Source organism: Azolla caroliniana, unplaced genomic scaffold (assembly GCF_043228905.1).
Source record: "Azolla caroliniana isolate FFs.n. ecotype wild unplaced genomic scaffold, voAzoCaro1.0.p SCAF_9, whole genome shotgun sequence".
NCBI classification, from domain to species: Eukaryota; Viridiplantae; Streptophyta; class Polypodiopsida; order Salviniales; family Salviniaceae; genus Azolla; species Azolla caroliniana.
The window spans coordinates 12,074,435-12,096,560 of record NW_028230444.1 but is presented as its reverse complement, the minus strand read 5'-3'; the positions used below and the strand labels follow the sequence as shown (position 1 = coordinate 12,096,560).

At 49.1% G+C, this 22,126-nt stretch overlaps 1 protein-coding gene across 1 annotated transcript; it reads right to left on the bottom strand.

The window, feature by feature from the left end:
* Nucleotides 1–518: 518 nt before the first annotated feature.
* On the bottom strand, nucleotides 519–1,124 carry LOC147860184 (uncharacterized). Its single transcript, XM_087324087.1, has one exon. It carries the CDS (start codon nucleotides 1,122–1,124, stop codon nucleotides 519–521), a length of 606 nt encoding a protein of 201 aa, XP_087180213.1.
* Between the last annotated feature and the right edge of the window lie 21,002 nt (nucleotides 1,125–22,126).

Below are 22,126 nucleotides of genomic sequence, written 5' to 3'. Positions count from 1 at the left end.
ATAGGTCAAGCTTCTTCTAGATGGATGTGTTGGTGACTGTGTCGATATTAAGCTTCCTAGCAATGTCCAGGGCTTCAGAGTGAGGGGGCACCTTGGCGACTTTGATGTATCCATCCAGGCGTTTCTCGCAAGCCATCAACGCAAGGCAACAGAAATAGGGATCGGCATAGTAGGAGGGTGAGACTCGTGGCTAGTGGGTGAGGATTGTTGGCTATGGCGAACTGAGCTCTGTGGTAGGATGGAGAGGAGGTTGAGTGAGGGGAGTGATGAGAGCAATGAGAGTTAGAAGGTTGGTTTCTGTACTATGCAAAAAACCTTCTATTTTCTTCTTTTTGTGGCCTAGAGTTCATTGGTCGGTGAGCCATCGTGGTGCCACGTGTTCTTGGCCTAGAAGTTTATGCATGCCTTAAGTCCTTTTAATAGCGTCGCTATCTTCTCTCTTTTTTTCTTTTTTTTTACTTTAGTAATGGTTAGATTCAATATTATTTTTACACTATAGTACAAGTAGGGCCATATAGTTACTCTGCGGTTTCCCCAGCTTTGTCCTGTCCGGTGGAGAACTGATTAGGTGGCGTAGGTCCCAAGTAAGGTTTAAGGCGAAACACATTCACCTTTTTTCGTAACACTTCCCCGGCCAAAGTGCCAAGTTGAAACGTGCCCTGTTCCACTCCCACTATCCAGTACAGGCCTGTCCAGCGGAATCTTAATTTTCCTAGCATTTGCCCCATGCGTGTTTGAAAAAGTAATACCACTTTCCCAACCATAAAATCCTTTTCACGCACATGCCGATGTCGGTCCACGAATGCTTTGCACCACCCTTGTTCCTGCTCCAATACAGCCATACTCTGTAACCTTGTTTCGCCTAGTTCCAATAGTTGTTGTAGCTGTATTTGTTCAGATTTGCCCTCTAGCAGTTGGGCTCGTACTTGAATCCGCAGACTGGGTACTTGGAATTCGACAGGCATCACGGCCTCTAGCCCAAATGCTAGCCTGAAAGGCGTGGATTGTATGTTGTTCTTATAGCTGGTTCGATACGCCCATAACACGTTGTGCAATTTGGTATCCCAATCTATTCTGTTCTCATTGACTATCTTTCTGAGGATAGTTTGTAATGTTTTGTTCATGGATTTGGCAAAGCCATTTGCCTATGGGCAATATGGCGTACTCTTTTTGTGAACCACAGCGTAGTGTTGGGTCAGCTCGCTGATGATTGTATTCAGAAAGTGACTCCCTTGGTCACTAATGAGCTCAATAGGGCAGCCGAAACAACACCAGCTATGTTCATAAAGGAATTTCGTCGTGACTGTCGCGGTATTTTCGCGTAGTGGTTTCGCTTCTACCCACTTGGTGCAATAATCCGTAGCTACCAGGATATACTTATTGCCTGTTCAAGCAGCCGCCGGGGTAAAGGGTCCCACAAAATCCAGCCCCCACTTTTGGAAAGGATCCAACGGCAACACCGGTTGATGTGGCATTCTCGCGACCTCTGTGGGCTGGCCCAGCCGTTGGCATAAATCGCACTATTTGCAATATTCATATGCATCCAAGTCCTGCTTGCCAGATTTTCCGGGCCGTAACATCGCCTGCAGAATGTCCTCCAACTGTACCACAATGGGCTTCTCGTAAAACCGTAGCCTTCTCATCCTGCCGTATTCCGCGCCTCCAGATGCCATCACTACCTTTGTGATATAGGACGTCGTCGACTAAACAGAAATTACGACTCCGTACGGCCAACCATTTTTTCTCGTCCGTCCTTAATTGGGGTGGCGGTAACCCCATGGTCAGAAAGTAGGTCATTTCCATCAACCACCAATCCGGAAAAGTCTTTTCTGTTCTTTCTGCTAAAGTTGTTACACGCAGAATGTCCACATCCGGAAAGTCGTCTTCATCTTTTTGCACCATTTCTCCATTATCTAGTCTACTCAACAAATTCGCCACCACATGTTGCGTCCCTGGTCGGCGCTGAATTACAAAGTCGAATTTTTGGAGCAACAGCATCCATCTAGCCAATTTTCCCGTTAGTGCCTGTTTCCCCACTAGATATAGCAATTGTTGGGAGACAGGTCCCTCCGGATGGGAATGGAGAAGGACAGTGCTGATAAGGAAACTCGGCTGAGGCCGATAGCCCGAGGTCGAAACCGGATGACGAGTACCTGGCTACGGAGAGCCGGATGGTGCAGACCCGGTAAGAACCGGATGAGGAGTACCCGGCTACGAAGAGCTGGATGGTGTAGACCCGGTGAGAACCGGATGAGGAGTACCCGGCTACGGAGAGCTGGATGGTGCAGACCCGGTGAGAACCGGATGAGGAGTACCCGGCTACAGAGAGCCGAATGGTGCAGACCCGATGAGAACCGGATGAGGAGTACCCGGCTACGGAGAGCCGGATGGTGCAGACTCGGTGAGAACCGGATGACGAGTGCCCGGCAAGATCCGAATGATGCAGGCCCGGTGAGGAGCGCTCTCCGGATGGAGAGACATATTCGTAAATATGTTTCTAAGAGTCCATCGAGGCTATATTTGTAAATAGCCGAAAAGTCATATTAGTATAAATATGACTTAGGGCAAACTTATTGTGTGTGATGTAGGAGTTGTTGTTATTCTTGTCTGCGTGAGATCAGAGCGCGTAACCGTGTACAGAGAGAGAGTGAGAGAGGAAGAGTTCATTGCCTCTGTTGTAACCGCTGCCTGTGGCGAAGATAGAAAGCTCGAGGTCATTGCCTCGGTGCTTCACCGTTGTACACTGTAACATAGTGATAGTTTGCAGCCTATGGGCTGCCGTGGTTTTTCCCTAGTTTGGGTTTTCCACGTAAACATCCTGTGTACTCTTCTCTTCACTGTGTCGTGCATTCTTACCTGTTTTTCTGTGTTTGATTTTAGACTCGGTTGTGGCCGAGCGTCATTCACCGAAGCGTGTAGTTCTCGTCAAGTGGTATCACAGCGAAACGACCCAAAAAATGGACGATTCGTTGGGAGGCATGTTCAAGCTCACCGGTTCCAACTATTCGGTGTGGAAGTTGAAGATGAGGGACATGCTCGTGGTTAAAGACCTCTGGCTGCCGGTTCAGTTCGGGGACAAGAGACCGGACAAAATCGACGCCGCGATATGGGAGGTGATGCACATGAAGACAACGGCGTACATACGGTGCTTCATCGACATGAGCCTATACAACAACTTCAATGAAGAGAGCAAGGCTCATGAGATCTGGGAGAAGATCGACATTATGTTTCAAAACAAAAATGTTGTTAATCAGGTTTCGGTATTCCAGAAGCTAGTAAGACTCCGGTACCAAGATGGCTCCAGCCTGGCGGAGCACATGAATGCCTTCCAGGGGCTGATCCACCATGCAACATCATTGGAGGTACCTCTCGCCGATGAGGTACTAGCACTACTCCTGCTCGGTCCCCTCCCAGATAATTGGGAGACGTTGGTTGTCACCTTGGGCAAGGCCGGGCCGGAAGGGAAACGGTTATCCCTAGCAAGAGTAAAGTCGAGCTTGCTAGATGAGGAGGCACGTCGGAAAGATAAAGATACGAGCTCCGACTCCAAAGAACTCCTTACCGAATCGGAACGCGGAAGACAAAGAAACCGTAGTCCCCAGAACCGGGAAAAGTCGGGGACACGGTCAAAGTCAAGGGGGAGACCTACTTGCTTCTATTGCGGCAAGCCGGGACCCTTCCAGAAGAACTGTCGGCATTTTCGAAAGGACAAGGAAACCGACGGTACTGATTCGAAGCGGATACCGGACTGGATTGGTAAAGACCGGAGGGGAACGGACCGGAAGGGAACGACGGCAATCGCGGCAAGTGAAGAAGAGTTGATGCTCATCACCGAGGAGAGTGAGATAAACCTTTCCGGCGACGAGATGACCTGGTTGGTCGACTCCGGAGTGTCGTTCCACCTTACCCCAGACCAGAAATGCTTCTCATCCTACTCAGCCGTTGATCACGGTTGTGTCCGGATGGGGAATGAAGGTACATGCCGAATTGTCGGCATAGGAGAAGTATGGATGTCAACACCAACCGGATGCAAGATGCTGCGGAAGGATGTTCGACACGTTTCGGAGGTTCGTCTGAACCTGATATCAGCCGGTCGGCTAGATGATGAAGGCTACACGGGTAGCATCTGGAACGGTGTTATGAAGTTCAGCAAAGGGAGCCTGATTGTGGCTCGGGCACGGAAGGTAAACACGTTGTACTTGATGAATGCCCGGTTATGTCCAGAGGAAGTGAACGTGGCATCCGACACTGCCGGTGAGCTGTGGCACAAGAGACTGTGTCACATGAGCGAGAAGGGGATGAAGAGGCTTGCAGACGACAACCTCATTCCAGTAAAGAATGTGCACTTGGAGAAGTGCACTGATTGTTCGGCCGGAAAGCAAAACCGAACCTCCTTCCGATCGAGGCCACCGATGAGACGTAATGCACCACTGGAGTTGGTGCATACTGATGTGTGTCAAGTGGACACGAAGTCACATGCAGGATTGCAGTACTTCGTGACGTTCATAGATGACCACAGCCGGAAGCTGTGGGCCACACCGTTGAAGATGAAGGATCAGGTGTTATCCGTCTTCAAAGAGCTCCACGCGAGAGTGGAAAGAGAAACCGGCCGGAAGCTGAAGGCGGTTCGAGCAGATAACGGAGGTGAATACCGGGGGCAGTTCGAGGAGTACTGTCGCTCGAAGAGAGTTCGGCTCGAATTTACCGTGCCAAAGACGCCGGAACTAAACGGGCTGGCCGAGAGGATGAACCGGACCATAATGGAGAGGGTCCAGAGTATGCTGGCGCATGCAAAACTACCCAAGAAGTTTTAGGCTGAGGCACTGTCGACGACGACATATGTGATAAACAGATCACCCTCAGTACCCTTGGACGGAGACACGCCACAGAGAGTCTGGACCGGTAAGGAAGTGTCCTACCAGCATCTGAAGGTATTCAAGTGTCTCGCATACATGCATGTAGCTAAGGACCTGTAAAGAATAGACGCTTCTATTCACCTTCACCACTCGGCCACAACCGAGTAAGCGCGAATCAATGGAGCAGAAAATAGGAACCACAAAGAGAAACAAAACGCGAGCACACTGGGATTAACGTGGAAAACCCTAGACGGGAAAAACCACGGGAGTACAAGACTCCAAGCCAACACTATACAGAGAAGTATACAATGGCGAGCTGCAAGGCGACGACCTTGAGCTCGCTGTCCTCGCCACAGGCGGCGGAAATACACAGAGGCGTCTACCTCTTCCTCTCTCGCGCTCTATCTCTCTCTCTCTCTCTCTCCCGGCTGCTCTCTCTCTTCACTCCTCTAAAGTGGAAAAACAGAAAAAATGAGAAGCAACAGTAAAACTGTTTGCCCTAAGTCATATTTATACACATATGACTTTTGGGCTATTTACAAATATAGCCTCAAGGGCTCTTGGCAAAACATATTCACAAACATGTCCCCACATCCGGATCTCTCTCCGGGTACATCCGTCATCCGGCTCCGTAACCGGGGTCTTCAGCATCCGGCTCCGTAGCCAGGGTCTTCATCATCCGGCTCCGTAACCGCAACCGGGCTTGCCGTCATTCATCTCCGGACATCCCATCCGGAGGGACCGAAATCCCAACAAACTCCCCCTTCACTACGGCATGGGATGTCTCTCCAATCCGATCCTCTTCCGGCATGCTTCCAGCTTGTCGGGTGTGAGCACTTTGGTCAGCATATCTGAGCCGTTCTCGTCCGTGTGGATCTTCGTCAGCACGAACTCCTGGTCTTCTATCCTTTCCCGGATCCAGTGATATCTTCGCTGGATGTGCTTCGTCCGGGAGTGATAGGCCGCGTTCTTCGCAAGGTGGATGGCACTCTGACTGTCGCAGTAGAGTCGGTACTCCTCCTGCCGGATACCGAGCTCTCTAATGAAGTCCTTCATCCATATCATTTCCTTGCCGGCTTCAACGGCCGCCATGTACTCCGCCTCCGTGGTTGATAACGCAACCGTCTTCTGCAGCCTCGACTGCCATGAAACAGCTCCCCCTGCATACGTCATCACATACCCTGATGTGGACCGGCTGGTATCTGCGTCAGCCGACATATCCGAATCGGTGAAGCCGTCGAGTTCGGGCTTACCGGAGCCGAATCGGAGGCACACGTTTGATGTGCCCTTCAGGTATCGGAGTATCCACTTGACCGCGTTCCAATGCTCCTTGCCGGGATTGCTCATGTACCGGCTCACCACTCCGACTGCATATCCTATGTCCGGTCTCGTACACACCATGGCGTACATCAAGCTCCCGACGGCTGAGGCATACGGCACTTTCATCATATCCTCCTTTTCAGCCTTTGTCTTGGGACTTTGCTTGCTGGACAGCTTGCAGTTTGCCGGGAGGGTCGATCCGACCGGTCTTGCTTCCGACATGTTGAACCGGTGAAGCACCTTCGTCATGTACTTCTCCTGTGACAGCCACAACTGCTTCTTCTTCCGGTCCCGGATGATGTGCATCCCTAGTATTTGCCTCGCCGGACCCAGGTCCTTCATTGAGAAGGTTCGGTGAAGAGCCTTCTTCAGTATCCGTATCTTGACCTGGTCCCGTCCGACGATCAACATGTCGTCCACGTACAGGAGGAGTATTAGGAAGTCTCCTCCTTTGAACTTCTTCACAAACACGTAGTGGTCGGACTGCGTTTTTAGGTACCCTTCGTCGGTCATGAAGGAGTCGAACTTCCGGTACCATTGCTGGGGAGCCTGCTTCAGTCCGTAAAGGCTCTTCTTCAACCGGCATACCAGGTGCTCCTTCCCTTTCTTCTCGAATCCTTCCGGTTGCTGCATGTAGATCTCTTCTTCGAGGTCACCGTGAAGGAATGTCGTCTTCACGTCCATCTGTTCTACCTCGAGGTCCATGCTTGCCGCTATGCTCAGCACCGTCCGGATGGAGGTCATCTTCACTACCGGGGCAAATATCTCGTCGAAGTCGACGCCCTTCTTCTGCTGGAACCCCTTCACCACGATCCTGGCTTTGTATCTCGGGGGGTTTCCGGCATCTCCCGGTTTCAGCTTGAACACCCACTTGTTTCGAAGTGCCCGCTTTCCTTTCGGCAACTCCACAAGCTCATATGTGAGGTTCTCATGCAGGGAATCCATCTCGTCCTGCATGGCACTCAACCACCTGCGGCTCTGAGTGTCATGCTTTGCTTCTTCAAAGCTCTCCGGCTCCCCCTCGTCGGTTAGCAGCACGTGCTCTGGTTCCGGAAATCTCCGGGGGGCTCTCCTCTCTCTTAGAGGATATCTCCGTTCGGGAGCTTCGGTAACCGGTTCTTCCGATTCTTCTTCTTCATCCGAATCCATTTCGGGATCAGGGCCGGTTCCGGTATCATTTTCATCTTCTTCGGCCGGTTCTGTTTCTTCACCGTCTTCGGCCGGGTCCTCGAGTGCTAACCGGTCCCTTGCCGGTCGGGACTGCTCCTCGTAGAGTTGATCCTCACCGGTCGACTTGGAGCTCTTCATCTTCTTCTCCGACTCCCAGTCGGCGAGTGTCTTGTTCTCCATGAAGATGATATCACGACTCCGGAATATCTTCTTGTCGACCGGGTCCCATACTCGGTAGCCGAACTCGTCGTCGCCGTAACCGAGGAATATGCATGGCCAGGTCTTCGGATCTAGCTTTCCTCTCCGGTCCTTTGCCACATGCACGTATGCGAGACACCCGAACACCTTCAGATGCCGGTAGGACACTTCCTTACCGGTCCACACTTTCTGCGGCGTGTCTCCGTCCAAAGGTACTGAGGGTGATCTATTTATCACATACGTCGCCGTCAACATTGCCTCAGCCCAAAATCCCTTGGGTAATTTCGCATGCGCCAGCATACTCCGGACCCTCTCCATTATGGTCCGGTTCATCCTCTCGGCCAGCCCGTTCAGTTCCGGCGTCTTCGGCACAGTAAACTCGAGTCGGATTCCCTTCGAGCGACAGTACTCCTGGAACTGCCCTCGGTATTCCCCTCCGTTATCCGCTCGTATCGCTTTCAGCTTCTTGCCGGATTCCCTTTCCACTCTCGCGTGGAGTTCTTTGAAGACGCACAACACTTGGTCCTTTGTCTTCAACGGTGCCGTCCACAGCTTCCGGCTGTGATCATCAATGAATGTTACGAAGTACTGGGCTCCGCCATGTGACTTCGTTTCTACCTGACACACATCAGTGTGCACCAACTCCAATGGTGCGCTACGTCTCGTCGGTGGCCTTGAGTGGAAGGAGGTCCGGTTTTGCTTACCGGCCAGGCAGTCGGTGCACTTTTCCAGGTGCACTTGCTTCACTGGAATAAGGTTGTCTTCTGCAAGCCTCTTCATCCCCTTCTCACTCATGTGGCACAGTCTCTTGTGCCACAGCTCACCGGCAGTGTCGGCTGCCACGTTCAGCTCCTCCGGACATAGCCGGGAATTCATCAGGTACAGAGTGTTGACCTTCCGGGCCCGAGCCACTATCAGGCTCCCCTTGCTGAACTTCATGACACCGTTCCGGATGCTACCCGTGTAGCCTTCATCATCTAGCCTCCCGGCCGAGATCAGGTTCAATCGGACCTCCGGAACGTGTCGCACATCCTTCAGCAGCATCTTGCATCCGGTTGATGTCATCAGCCACACATCTCCTATGCCGGCAATCCGGCATGTGCCTTCATTTCCCATCCGGACACAGCCATGCTCACCGGCTGTGTAGGATGAGAAGTATTTCTTCTCCGGGGTCAGGTGGAACGACGCTCCGGAATCGACCACCCAGGTCATCTCTTCACCGGCAAGGTTTAGCTCCGTCTCTTCGGTAATGAGCATTATCTCTTCTTCACTTGCCGCGAATGCCGTCGTTCCTTTCCGGTCCTGCCCTCGCCGATCCGGACCTCTCCGGTCCGTGGCTCCCCGGTATGCACCGTTTCTCTCCGGTGACTTCTTCGAATCGGTGTCGTCGGCTCCGTTGTCCTTTCGGTAATGCCGACAATTCTTCCGGAAGTGCCCCGGCTTCCCATAGTGGAAGCATGTGGGCCTTCCTCTTGACTGCGACCGGGTCCCCGACTTCTCCCGTCTTTGCGGACTCCGGTTCCATTGTCTTCCCCGATCCGATTCGGTAAGCAGCGCCTTCGAGTCGGAGGCCGGTTCTTTATCTCTCCGACGCGCTTCTTCGTTCAAAATACTTGTCTTTACCGTTTGTAAGGACAAGTTATCTTCTGTGCAGGAGGTGCTGAGAGTAACCACCAAGTTCTCCCAACTCTCCGGCAATGTACACATCAGGATGATGGCTTGCATTGCATCCTCCAACGGGAACTTGATCGCCGCAAGCTGATTCACGAATCCCATGAACGTGCTTACGTGTTCCACCATACTCTCGCCGTCCCGGTACTTGAGATTCACTATCTTCCTCATCAGGGAGGTCCGATTCAACGCATTCTTCCTCTCGTAGAGGCCCGACAGCTTCTTCCACATCTCATATGCGTTGGTGTCGTTTGCCACATGTTGTAGGACGCTCACGTCGACGTATTGCCGAATGGTTGCAACGGCTTTCCGGTTCAGAAGCCTCCATTCCGACTCAAGTACCCCTTTCGGTATTTTCGACCTGTCAATCGGTTCGTACAGGTCCCGAACAATCAGAAGATCTTCCATCTTGATCTTCCAGTCGGCGTAGTTCTGCGCAGTCAGCACCATCATCCCCGGCTGCCCGCTGCCGCCGCCTTCCATTTTCTGCAGCAGTTCGCTCTGATACCAGTTTGTAAAGAATAGACGCTTCTATTCACCTTCACCACTCGGCCACAACCGAGTAAGCGCGAATCAATGGAGCAGAAAATAGGAACCACAAAGAGAAACAAAACGCGAGCACACAGGGATTAACGTGGAAAACCCTAGACGGGAAAAACCACGGGAGTACAAGACTCCAAGCCAACACTATACAGAGAAGTATACAATGGCGAGCTGCAAGTCGACGACCTTGAGCTCGCTGTCCTCGCCACAGGCGGCGGAAATACACAGAGGCGTCTACCTCTTCCTCTCTCGCGCTCTATCTCTCTCTCTCTCTCTCTCCCGGCTGCTCTCTCTCTTCACTCCTCTAAAGTGGAAAAACAGAAAAAATGAGAAGCAACAGTAAAACTGTTTGCCCTAAGTCATATTTATACACATATGACTTTCGGGCTATTTACAAATATAGCCTCAAGGGCTCTTGGCAAAACATATTCACAAACATGTCCCCGCATCCGGATCTCTCTCCGGGTACATCCGTCATCCGGCTCCGTAACCGGGGTCTTCAGCATCCGGCTCCGTAGCCAGGGTCTTCATCATTCGGCTCCGTAACCGCAACCGGGCTTGCCGTCATTCATCTCCGGACATCCCATCCGGAGGGACCGAAATCCCAACAGGACCGGAGAGGAAAGTTGGATCCAAAGACCCAGCCATGCATATTCCTCGATTACGGCGACGATGAGTTCGGCTACCGAGTGTGGGACCTGGTCGACAAGAAGGTATTCCGAAGTCGAGATATTATCTTCATGGAGGACAAGACGCTCGCCGACTGGGAGTCGGAGAAGAAGATAATGAACTCCGAGTCGACCGGTAAATGATCGATTCTACGATGACCAGACCCAACCGGCAAGAGACCGGTTAGCACTCGAGGAACCAGCCGGTTACGGTGAGGATATCGAACCGGCAGAAGAAGAAGTAGAGGAAGCTGAAACCGGAACCGGCCAAGACCCCGAATCAGATTCGGATGAAAAGCAAATAGAGGAGCTGGTTACCGAAGCCCAGAGATGGAGATATCCTCTAAGAGAGAGAAGGGCCCCTCGGAGATTTCCGGATGCAGAGCATGTGCTGCTAACCGATGAGGGGGAGCCAGAAAGCTTTGAAGAAGCGAAGGATGACACCCACATCCGAAAATGGTTAAGTGCCATACAGGATGAGATGGATTCCCTGCATGAGAACCATACGTACGAATTGGTGGAGTTGCTGAAAGGAAAGCGGGCACTCCGAAACAAGTGGGTGTACAAGTTGAAACCGGGAGATGCCGACAAACCCCCGAGATACAAAGCCAGGATCATGGTGTAGGGGTTCCAGCAGAAGAAGGGCGTGGACTTCAACGAGATATTTGCCCCGGTAGTAAAGATGACCTCCATCCGGACGGTGCAGAGTAGCTAGACGTGAAGACGGCATTCCTTCACGGCGACCTCGAAGAGGAGATCTACATGCAACAACCGGAAGGATTCGTGGAGAAAGGGAAGGAGCACCTGGTTTGCCGGTTGAAGAAGAGCCTCTACGGGTTGAAGCAGGCCCCCCGGCAATGGTACCGGAAGTTCAACTCCTTTATGGCCGATCAAGGGTACCACAAGACGCAGGCCGATCACTGCGTGTTTGTGAAGAAGTTCGAAGGAGGCGACTTCCTGATACTCCTTCTGTACGTGGATGACATGTTGATCGTCGGATAGGACCAAGTCAAAATACGGATGCTGAAGAAGGCTCTCAACCAAACCTTCTCAATGAAAGACTTGGGTCCGGCAAGACAGATGCTGGGGATGCATATTATCCGGAACCGGTCAGTGAAGCAACTATGGCTGTCACAGGAGAAGTACGTGACAAAGGTGCTTCACCGGTTCAACATGTTAGATGTGAAACCGGTCGGATCGACACTTTCCGGCAAACTGCAGGTTATCCGGTAAGCAAAGCCCGAAGACAAAAGCAGAGAAGGCGGATATGATGAAGATTCCATATGCCTCTGCCGTCGGGAGCTTAATGTACGCAATGGTGTGTACCCGACCGGATATAGGATACGCAGTCGAAGTGGTGAGCCGGTTCATGAGCAATCCCAAAAAGGAGCACTGGAACGCGGTCAAATGGATACTCCGGTACTTGAAGGGCACTTCGCATATGTGTCTCTGATTCGGCTCCGGAAAACCTCAACTTGACGGTTTTACCGATTCGGACATGTCGGCTGATGTGGATACCAGCCGTTCCACATCCGAGTATGTAATGACATATGCAGGGGGAGCTGTTTCGTGGCAGTCGAGGCTGCAGAAGACGGTTGCGTTGTCAACCACAGAGGCGTACATAGCGGTTGTGGAAGCCGGCAAGGAAATCTTATGGATGAAGGACTTCATCGGAGAGCTCGGTATCCGGCAAGATGAATATCGGCTCTATTGCGACAGTCAAAGTGTCATCCACCTTGCTAAGAATGCAGCCTACCATTCCCAGACGAAGCATATTCAGCGAAGGTATCACTGGATCCGAGAAAGAGTAGATGACCAGGACTTCGCACTGACGAGGATCCACACGGCCGAGAATGGGTCAGACATGCTGACCAAAGTGTTGATACCCGACAAGCTGGATGCATGTCGGAAGAGGATCGGACTAGTAAGACACCCCATGCCGGAGTGAAGGGGGAGTTTGTTGGGAGACAAGTCCCTCCGGATGGGAAGGGAGAAGAACAGTGCTGATAAGGAAACTTGGCCGAGGCCGAAACCGGATGAGGAGTACCTGGCTACGGAGAGCCGGATGGTACAGACCCGGTGAGAACCGGATGAGGAGTACCCGACTACGGAGAGCCGAATGGTGCAGACCCGATGAGAACCGGATGAGGAGTACCCGGCTACGGAGAGCCGGATGGTGCAGACCCAGTGAGAACCGGATAACAAGTGCCCGGCTACGGAGAGCCGAATGGTGCAGACCCGGTGAGAACCGGATGACGAGTGCCCGGCAAGATCTGGATGATGCAGGCCCGATGAGGAGCGCTCTCTGGATGGAGAGACATATTCGTAAATATGTTTCTAAGAGTCCATCGAGGCCATATTTGTAAATAGCCGAAAAGTCATATTAGTATAAATATGACTTAGGGCAAACTTATTGTGTGTGATGTAGGAGTTGTTGTTATTCTTGTCTGCGTGAGATCAGAGCGCATAACCGTGTACAGAGAGAGAGTGAGAGAGGAAGAGGTCGTTGCCTCTGTTGTAACCGCCGCCTATGGCGAAGATAGAAAGCTCGAGGTCGTTGCCTCTGTGCTTCAACGTTGTACACTGTAACATAGTGATAGTTTGCAGCCTGTGGGCTGCCGTGGTTTTTTTCCTAGTTTGGGTTTTCCACGTAAACATCCTGTGTACTCTTCTCTTCACTGTGTCGTGCATTCTTACCTGTTTTTTTGTGTTTGATTTTAGACTCGATTGTGGCCGATCGTCATTCACCGAAGTGTGTAGTTCTCGTCAGCAATGTCATATGATCCACGTGAAACGTGAATTTCCGCCCTAGTAGATAGTGCCGGAATTTATTGATGTTGTATATCATACCCAACGCTTCACATTCCATTGTGGAATAGTTACGCTCAGCCATTGATAGTTTCCGCCTACCATAGTACACTGGTTGGTACCAATTCGGCTTTGTGAGCTGCATTAACGCACTACCTATTGCTATATCCGAGGCATCTACGAACACGTGAAATGGTTTCGCCCAAACTGGTGGATGTACAACTAGTGCCTGCATTAGCATTATTTTTAGCACATCATACGCCTTCTCTTCCGTTGCTGTCCGTTTGAGCTGCATTAACGCACTACCTATTGCTATATCCGAGGCATCTATGAACACGTGAAATGGTTTCGCCCAAACTGGTGGATGTACGACTGGTGCCTGCATTAGCATTCTTTTTAGCGCATCATACACCTTCTCTTCGTTGCTGTCCATTTGAAAAGAGTACAGTGAACGGCGGCATGCAATGGTGTGGCGAAATCCGCCAAATAGCGTATCATCCGGTTGCGTCATCATATTTGTCCCAGAAACCGGCTGAGTGCTTTCACGTTTGTCGGTGTTTTTGCATGAGTAATCACGGAGATTTTGTTCAGATCGACCGCTATCCCCTCCTTACTGACTAGGTGGCTGAGGAGGGCCTCGTTGGTGACACCGAAGGCGCATTTGGCGGGATTCAGGCGCGTGCAGTTCGGCAACGCTCCAAGCAAAGCTGTAGATGCGTAAAATGTTCAACTGTTATCCCATATACCGCAAAATCGTCTAAAAAGACCTGCATGAAGGCAAGTATATATTCCCCAAAAGTCTCCGTGATTGTCCGTTGAAAGGTAGTCGGCGTCGTTTTTAGCCCGAACATCATGACGACTGTGACATAGACTCCCCAGTCCGTGAAAAACACCGTCTTCTCTTGGTCGTCGGGCTTGCCGGTAACCGACCGGTTGCCCAATGCTGCCGGCTCACCGGCTCCGCCGCCGGATGCCAGTAACCGGGTTTACCAACACCAGTCGATCGCCGGATCTCGTCGCTGGATCGTCGGTCACCGGTTCTATTGTCAGTTGTCGAATCCATCCGGTCACCGATCGCCGGCTCCATCCGGTTTCCGATTCTATCGTCGACCGGTTTGAGTTTCTTCACCAGCCGGTTCGGGCACTTAGCCACATCCGGCAACTTAGCCACATATGTCCATCTAGACAAAAGTGGCTTAAGTCCAACTATTTTTTAAGTGCTCTCAACACATAGATGAAATATGATGGATCTCAATCTGCTTATATAGCTGGAGCCTAAACTTTCCTATCTATGGGGGATATTTCACAGTTTTATTTTTCTCTTTTTCTTTGGCAAAACTTCATACCCACATAAGTTGACACTTAGATGTCTGTTTCTTATGTAGTAAAGTGCATCCGAAAGCTCTTCAAGACCTCCATCTTCCCGTACCAAGATATTAAGCTAATCTAAAATAGTATCTTCACTATTATTGTTTTATATTATTCATACTCGATTTCGTATGTTTTATACGATTTTGACACCATTGCCGAAAATCTTCACGACAACGTTGTCAGTGAAAGGTAAAAAGAACGCATCTGTAATGGTGACGGCATTCAATTTCCGGTAGTCCACGCACACACGTATTTTGCCATTTTTCTTTGGTACGAATACTATCGAGCTTAGCCATGTGGCTTGTTTGACTGGTCGAATGAATCCGGCCTTGAGGAGTTTGTCAATTTCCTCTTTTACGCGAGCCGCGTAATTTGGGTTCATGCGGTATCGACGCTGCTGGACCGGTTTCTCGTCGATCGCTAAATTGATCTTATGTTGATAGAACTTCGGATCTAATCCCTTCATGTCCTCGTGGGACCAAGCAAACACATATTTATACTTCCTGAATAGTGTAATCATCGCGTCTCTCTGATCCGGCAGTAATTCTTTTGCGATGGAGAGGAAGCGGGGGTCTGACGCCGTACCCACGTTTACTTCTTCTAGGGCTGAGGCAGCAACTCGTCGTGAAATTTCCATTTCCCCCTCGAACGACGCCCGTGCTCTGCTTAATTCTAATATTGACTCTGGGTCTGGTTCGTAAGCCTCGTTGTGGAGCGTAGTGGGCGTGGCGTATTCCGCCGCGGTTTCTATGACGTCGATTGAAGAATAGCGGAATGATCTGGGGGTGCTCATCGAGGTATACTTCTAATTCTGTATAATCCACCCCAACCAACATATTTATATCTTCTACGTATAACAATGTTATGCCCTTGGGTTGTGCCGCCATTTCCTCTGTTGGTACGCGAACCTTGGTGCATCCACGTCGAAACCTGATGCACTTATGTTGCTAGCTTTGTTTGATATTTGTTGAACGAAGCCACAGTCTGCCAAGCAACATAGGATACGCTCCTGGGGTGTTGAGGGCGAGGACTACCGCCGAGACGTCGAAGCGATGTCCGCCAATGATAATGCCTAACTTACGTATTAAGCCTAAAGGCCATACTCAGCGGGTATCTGCCATGCGAAGCCAAAACGGGCAAGCTTCCCATTCTGAAATTCCCAATTGTTCGCATGTCTTCACGCTAATTACATTGACACCAGAGCCACCATCGATTACGCATCCTGTGATTTCCTAAGCCTATAATATCAACTATTATGGTGATCCACCACCGTTGGTCTGGCGCTGGTGTCCGTAAAGTTGGCGGAGAAGCTTACCCCAGGTCTGCCTGTTATGCGATCCTCCACGGCCTGGCGGAACCGTGGGACTAGTTGAAGTAGCTTCTCCATGGTCAATGTTATCTCGCAGCCTGTCAGTGCTTGCCATATGGGATCCGGAGATATCACATCTTCCTCCAAAGGCCCCACATTGTTCACAGACTCCTGCCGCATGTGTTCCGTATTTGCCGCGTTCGCTTTTTCAACCCATGCTTGGGCCGTCTAACGTATCTCATCTTGTGCGGCCCAATTAGCATTTTTTGTTTGTTGTCTTGTCGTGACTTGCTGAACTTCTGCCCTAATCGTATTGACGGCGGGTCCCTTACCCTTGCGTAGTGGACATTGCATGGCATAATGTCCGGGTTGTTGGCAAACGAACGAATGGACTCTAGATTCGCCTTTCTCGGCAGTTGGTGGTGTGTTCCGATCCCCGGGTGTGACTTGCTCCTCCCAGTCTTGGTTCGTTCTTCTAAGCATTCGTGGTAGTTGTTGTTAGTCCCGGCGCGGCTCCTGGTGTCGGTCATCGTCCAAACTTTCGTCGTACCGTCGTTCATCCCGATACTGACGATGTTTCCCACGAGGCCCATTGAAGCCGCCACATTTGTTCATCAGACGGTAATTCTCGTAGCGTCAGCCTCCTTTCTTATATCTGTGGTTGCCTCGGTAGTCTTTGTCCTCCGGCTCTTCTTCCACGGAATCATTGTTATTCCGGCGATCTGGTAGTGCCGGTCATCGCGTGGGTTCCGATCCGTATATCGGGGTCATTCTTCTTGGCACCTTTGCTCATTACGGCGAGGTGGGCGCTGCATTTCAACACTTCGTACTGTCGGCGTGGATTTGTTCAACATATTGTACTCACACTACTCGATCGTGTGTGCTTTCGAGTGACAGATTGGGCAGTGGATTCGCATGTTGCATTCCAATGCGGAATGCCCAGAATTGAGGCAAATCGTTCACTGGATTGCCTGGCGAAAATGTCATTCCTCATCCTGAGGTAACGATTGCCGTAATGAGGACATGGAAAACCTTTCATCTTCTTCGTCCAACTCGAGTTGTAGCGCTCGTTCTATGACCATATCGGTTGTTTCTCCTTTCACACTATTGTTGTTGAGCGTCGTCTGTATTGGTCGTCGTAAAGCTGCCAGAAATGTCTCCCGAACCTTGTCCTCTGTCGGGCTCCATTCTAATTTCCACTGTAGATTTTGGAAACGTAAACTGAAATCTGCTACAGTCTCGGCCGACAACTGTTTAATTGTATAAAACTGCTCGAGGATTTTGCGTTGTAGCACCCTCCGATGAAATAAACGTAGAAAGGCCGACTGCAATTAGTCGAAGGTCGTGATTGCTGGCAGATCCATCTGCGAATGCCAAAACGCCGCTCTCCCATCCAGGGTTAATCCGAACTCTGTCATTTTGGACTGGTGCGCTACTTCTTCGGGAAGTCTCTATGCCATGTGATTTGCATTCCAGACATTTAGGAACAGGCAAATGTGGGTTGTGGCGTCAGTTTTGTCGTTGAAGCGGGGATAAGAGAAGGCCATGCTGGACGTTACAGCAGGCAGGGAAAAACCACAATGATTTTGTGGTGAGCACACTTCCTGCTTGTCGCCGGGGTATTTGGTGAGCGGGAAAACGTCTTTGTGATCCCGATAGGTATCACTAAGGTCACTGAGGCGAGGTTTTGCCGTGCGCGTTCCTCTGCCTAGCATGTGATGGACCTTGTGATTGGTCGGTCTGGTCGTGTTGGTTCTCTGGGACGTCTGCATTTAAACATCCATTCGTCGATGTTCGCCTATGAGAAGACACAGATCACCAAGCCTGCCAAAAGTGTTACCGATTAGGAATTGTGATATCCCATTCATTACTCTCTCGTATCATCCTAGCAACATTGTTGTTGTTGGCTTCGTCTACCCACTCCTTAGCCGCCTTCCGAACTGCTTCCTGTATTTCCGACTCAAATTGTTTGTCTTTGGTCCACATGGTGACTTGTTGTACTTTTGCAGTTACCATGTTTACTACTGGTGCCTTTCCTTTGTCTTTCGTCGGACACTAATTTGCATAGTGTCCATCTTTCTTGCAAATGTAGCAATTTGGTATTGTCAGCCCATTGGATTCTCTGTTCTCATAATCCGATTGTTGAACATCCTGCAGTTCCGGCTCATCTCGGGCTTTAGAATTATATTGGATTATCGGGATGCCTTGGCTCTTCTATTGTCGTCCCATCTGTCATCATGGAACTGATGATTAGGTTGCCGATTGCCATCATTTCTCCTCTGGTCATACGATCTCCGATCATCATGATGTCGATGACCTGTGTAAGGACGTCGATCATTTCTCTCATGCCTTGGTGAATAGTCCCGGTCATAATTGTTACGATTATCCCTCTTGTACTCATCTTGATGGTCATCTTCCCATCAGTAATCATTGTAGTGAACATCTTGTCAATAATCATCCTGTCGATTCCAATCCGTCCGATAACAATCATCGTATCTAGGTAAATCATCATCCTGAAACCGGTGCACCTACTGATTCCTATCATCTTGGCGATCATCATGAAGTTGTATCTGTTGTACTGGAGCCGCGACTTTGGTCAGCAGATTATATTCGCACTGGTCGATTGTATGTACCTTTGAATGATAGATCAGACAATGTGTGCGTAATGTGCATTCCACTATAGAATGCCCCGGATTTAGATTGTGCGTTGAATTCCCTGGCGAAACCTTTGTAAGGACCTTTGTGACGATGCCATCGACATACTATTACTTGTTTACGTTCTATCCATAATTATGAGTGCTTTGTCAATCACCTGCTCTAGTGATTGATCTTTAAAGTCGAACACGGCTAACGTCGTTCGAAGCGGCTCTTGTAGTGCCAATAAGAAGGTATCTTTTAGATCTTCTTCTGGAAGAGGTCGCGCTAACTGCCTACACGAAGGTTTTGAAACCGAATAATGAATTGTGGAACAGTCTCATGGGCTTCTTGATAAGCCGCATAGAATTGGCTCATGAGTTCCCTTTTGGAACGTGTTAGTGAAAGAGCCTAATAAACTTAATAGTTAATTCTTTAAATGATTGAAACTCACCCTCGTCATGTTGTGAGTACCAATTCGCTGATTGCCCTGCTCGTCAAGCGACAATCCGAATTCTGCAATTTTTTATTTGTCGGCATCGGCCTGCGACAATATTAGGGATACATGGTTAGCTTGCCATGTCGTATAGAAAGCACATATATGTTGAGTACCAATTCACCGATTGCCCATCAAGCGACAAATTGAATTCTGCAATTTTTTATTTGTCGGCATCGGCCTGCCACAATATGAGGGATACATGGTTAGCTTGCCATGTCGTATAGAAAGCACATATATGTTGAGTACCAATTCACCAATTGCCCATCAAGCGACAAATTGAATTCTGCAATTTTTTATTTGTCGGCATCGGCCTTCGACAATCTCTAGGATATATGGTTAGCTTGCCATGTCGTAAGGAAAGCACGTATATGCGCCTCTACATCGGTTTCATCACTATATTTGGGATAGCGATACGACATTGTATCCACCTCAAAAACTTCGACAAAGTTTCTCAAGTAACGGTGCTAGTCGGGCAGCTCCTCGTCTGAAATACTATCAATATATAAACCAGGAATCTCCCTTAATTCCCCTTCAACTTCTTGCTGAATTTGTTCGACAAACTCCGAACTATTGAAATTACCTTCTTTTGCAAGTCGACTCTCCGATCTCGTGCGTGGTCTTTTGCTTCTTACAAGCAGGTCCGTACTGAGTTGACTAGACGACATCCATTCTCCTTGTTCTCTACTCGTAGCACATGTAACCGAGCGTGCCAAATTATTGTGGTGTCCCTGCCGACAGCCAACAGACACAATCGGTCGAACGTTTTACTTTCGAAACCATTCTATCAAGAAGCTTGTGGTTGGAGATATGGTATTTGTCGACACTAGTTCCTTACTCAGAACTTTATGTAACAATGGTCACACAAAACCTAATTACTAGAATTAGAACATACAATCTTGACCGACTATTTAGCTATAACATAATTTGTGTAGCACAGAAAGAATTCGAACATCCGACACAATAAATAGATAGAAGATAAAACAGAACAGTCGACACAATAGATACTCTAACTACCAAAATTATATTAAACCAAAACAGACCGATAATAATACAATGCTCTCGGTCCCTTTTTATAGGCGACCTAAGAGACTTCTCCAAGATATTACACTTGCCTGTTTGGCACGAACCTACCGTTTATACTAATCATTCTATTTTCTAAATTACTCTAATTTCACTTGGCCAAAAAATTACAATTCGAATTCTGTCATTTCCCACTTGTCCAACCCCGACTCCAACTCTGACTCCGACTCCGACCTTTACCCTTAGGTAGCCAACCGGTTAACATGTACTTTTTTTGAACATCACCCTACCTCGTAAAGAAGTTATGTCAAGCTTATCGCCAAACTCATGCTCGATTACGAGAGAACCTAGATGAAACCTATATGGTGCTCAAAAACTAACGACAATCTTAGTTGAGTCCCTTTTGCCACTACATATTTTGGGGTCCAATCAAGCTAAATAAACCTTTCACAACAAACCGTCCAAATCCATAGCAGTACTAGTGCATCCACCTTAATTGCTATCTTCGACAATGTTTTGGGACTTGGACAACAATTTTTCTTCTTTCCTTTTATCTCGTTCAAACGGAAAGACATTGTACCACAAGCTACTTGTAGAACTAACTACCGATGGGCCTGGTTTCGGCTAAAGTCGAACCGAATCATTCCGCTATGGTTTAAAATTAAATAAATAGAAATACACTACATTAAAATAGAAACCTTGTCTCCTTTAAAATAGAAATGGTTTAATTACTATCACCTTTAAGATAGCGTTTATGAAATAAAGATATCCCCCACAGTAATACATTTGATCAAGAAGCTTAAAAACTAAAGATGCATAAGTATAGTACACAATCAAAGAATTACTACACTATTTCTGTAAAGAGTTCAATGAGGAGGAGTTTTGTACTAGGAATGTTGGATGTGGGACTGTTTACAATGAGCTATGGCACTTTGGAGAGAACTATGCAAATCATGCATAGTGCTGGCGCTCAAGGTGAGAGATGTGGATTTAGGAGCAGGAGGAGGAGGGCAGAATCTGTGATCCTTGAGATGCTGTGGCCGAATTGGTGGCCCGCCAAAGCCACGCAAATGGGCAGCCACATGATGCGGACCTGCTGCTGCTGCTGCTGCTGCCATATTATTATTATTATTATTATTATGCATAATCTTATGGGCCTCCTCCTCCTCCTCCTCCTGATGATGATGATGATGATGTGGATGTGCCACTGCCGCATGTTGCAGCCTAGTCACATGGCCATTCATCATCATCATCTTCTTCTTCTTCTTATTATTATTATTATTGTAATGTGAATGATCATGGTGATGATGATGGGAGACCCATTGAGACACAAGGGCATGATGATGTGGCATTTGTTGGGAGACATGATGATGATGATGATGATGATGATGATGATTGGGGAAGGGGGCTGATATTCGGCCTGACATTCGCCGCCATGAATACCACCACGTCTTCTTCTTTCCCACCATCATCTCACTCTTCTTCTTCTTCTTCTTCTTCTTCTTCTTCTTCATTTGGCACCCTCCATCGTTCCTACCACAACCATATCCACCCAACATCATCACATTTCTCTTCTTCTTCATCTCCACTCCACCATTCCTTAACGATGATGGTTTGCTCTCTAATCTCATCCCCATCACCTCATCATCACCATGAATCCCACATTTCAGATAGGGCCCTGAATCCCCATGGCAAAGAGAGGTCGGGCCCTTAGGTGGTCTCGGCTTTATCCGAGCACCACCACCACCACCACCACAAGAAGAAGAAGAAGAAGAAGAAGAAGAAGAAGAAGAAGGAGGAGGAGCCATCCAGGAGAGCCGCCCAAAAACAATTGATCTCAATGACCCAAACCCGAAATCGGTAGTGGCATGGTTCTCATTATAAGAAGAGGATGAGACATCTTGCATAGCATCATCGATGAAGCTTCCATTAGAGTCTCTTCTTAAGCAACCACCAGAATATGATGATGATGCTTTCTCACCTCCAAATTCATTACAATAGGAAGACCTAAAGCTTGAGGAAGAACCCATGTCTCAGAAATTGTTTACACATATGTACA

What these genes read in the sequence shown, in the direction of transcription:
- LOC147860184 (XM_087324087.1), bottom strand. Translation starts at nt 1,124, where the DNA reads ATGAACAAAACATTACAAACTATCCTCAGAAAGATAGTCAATGAGAAC.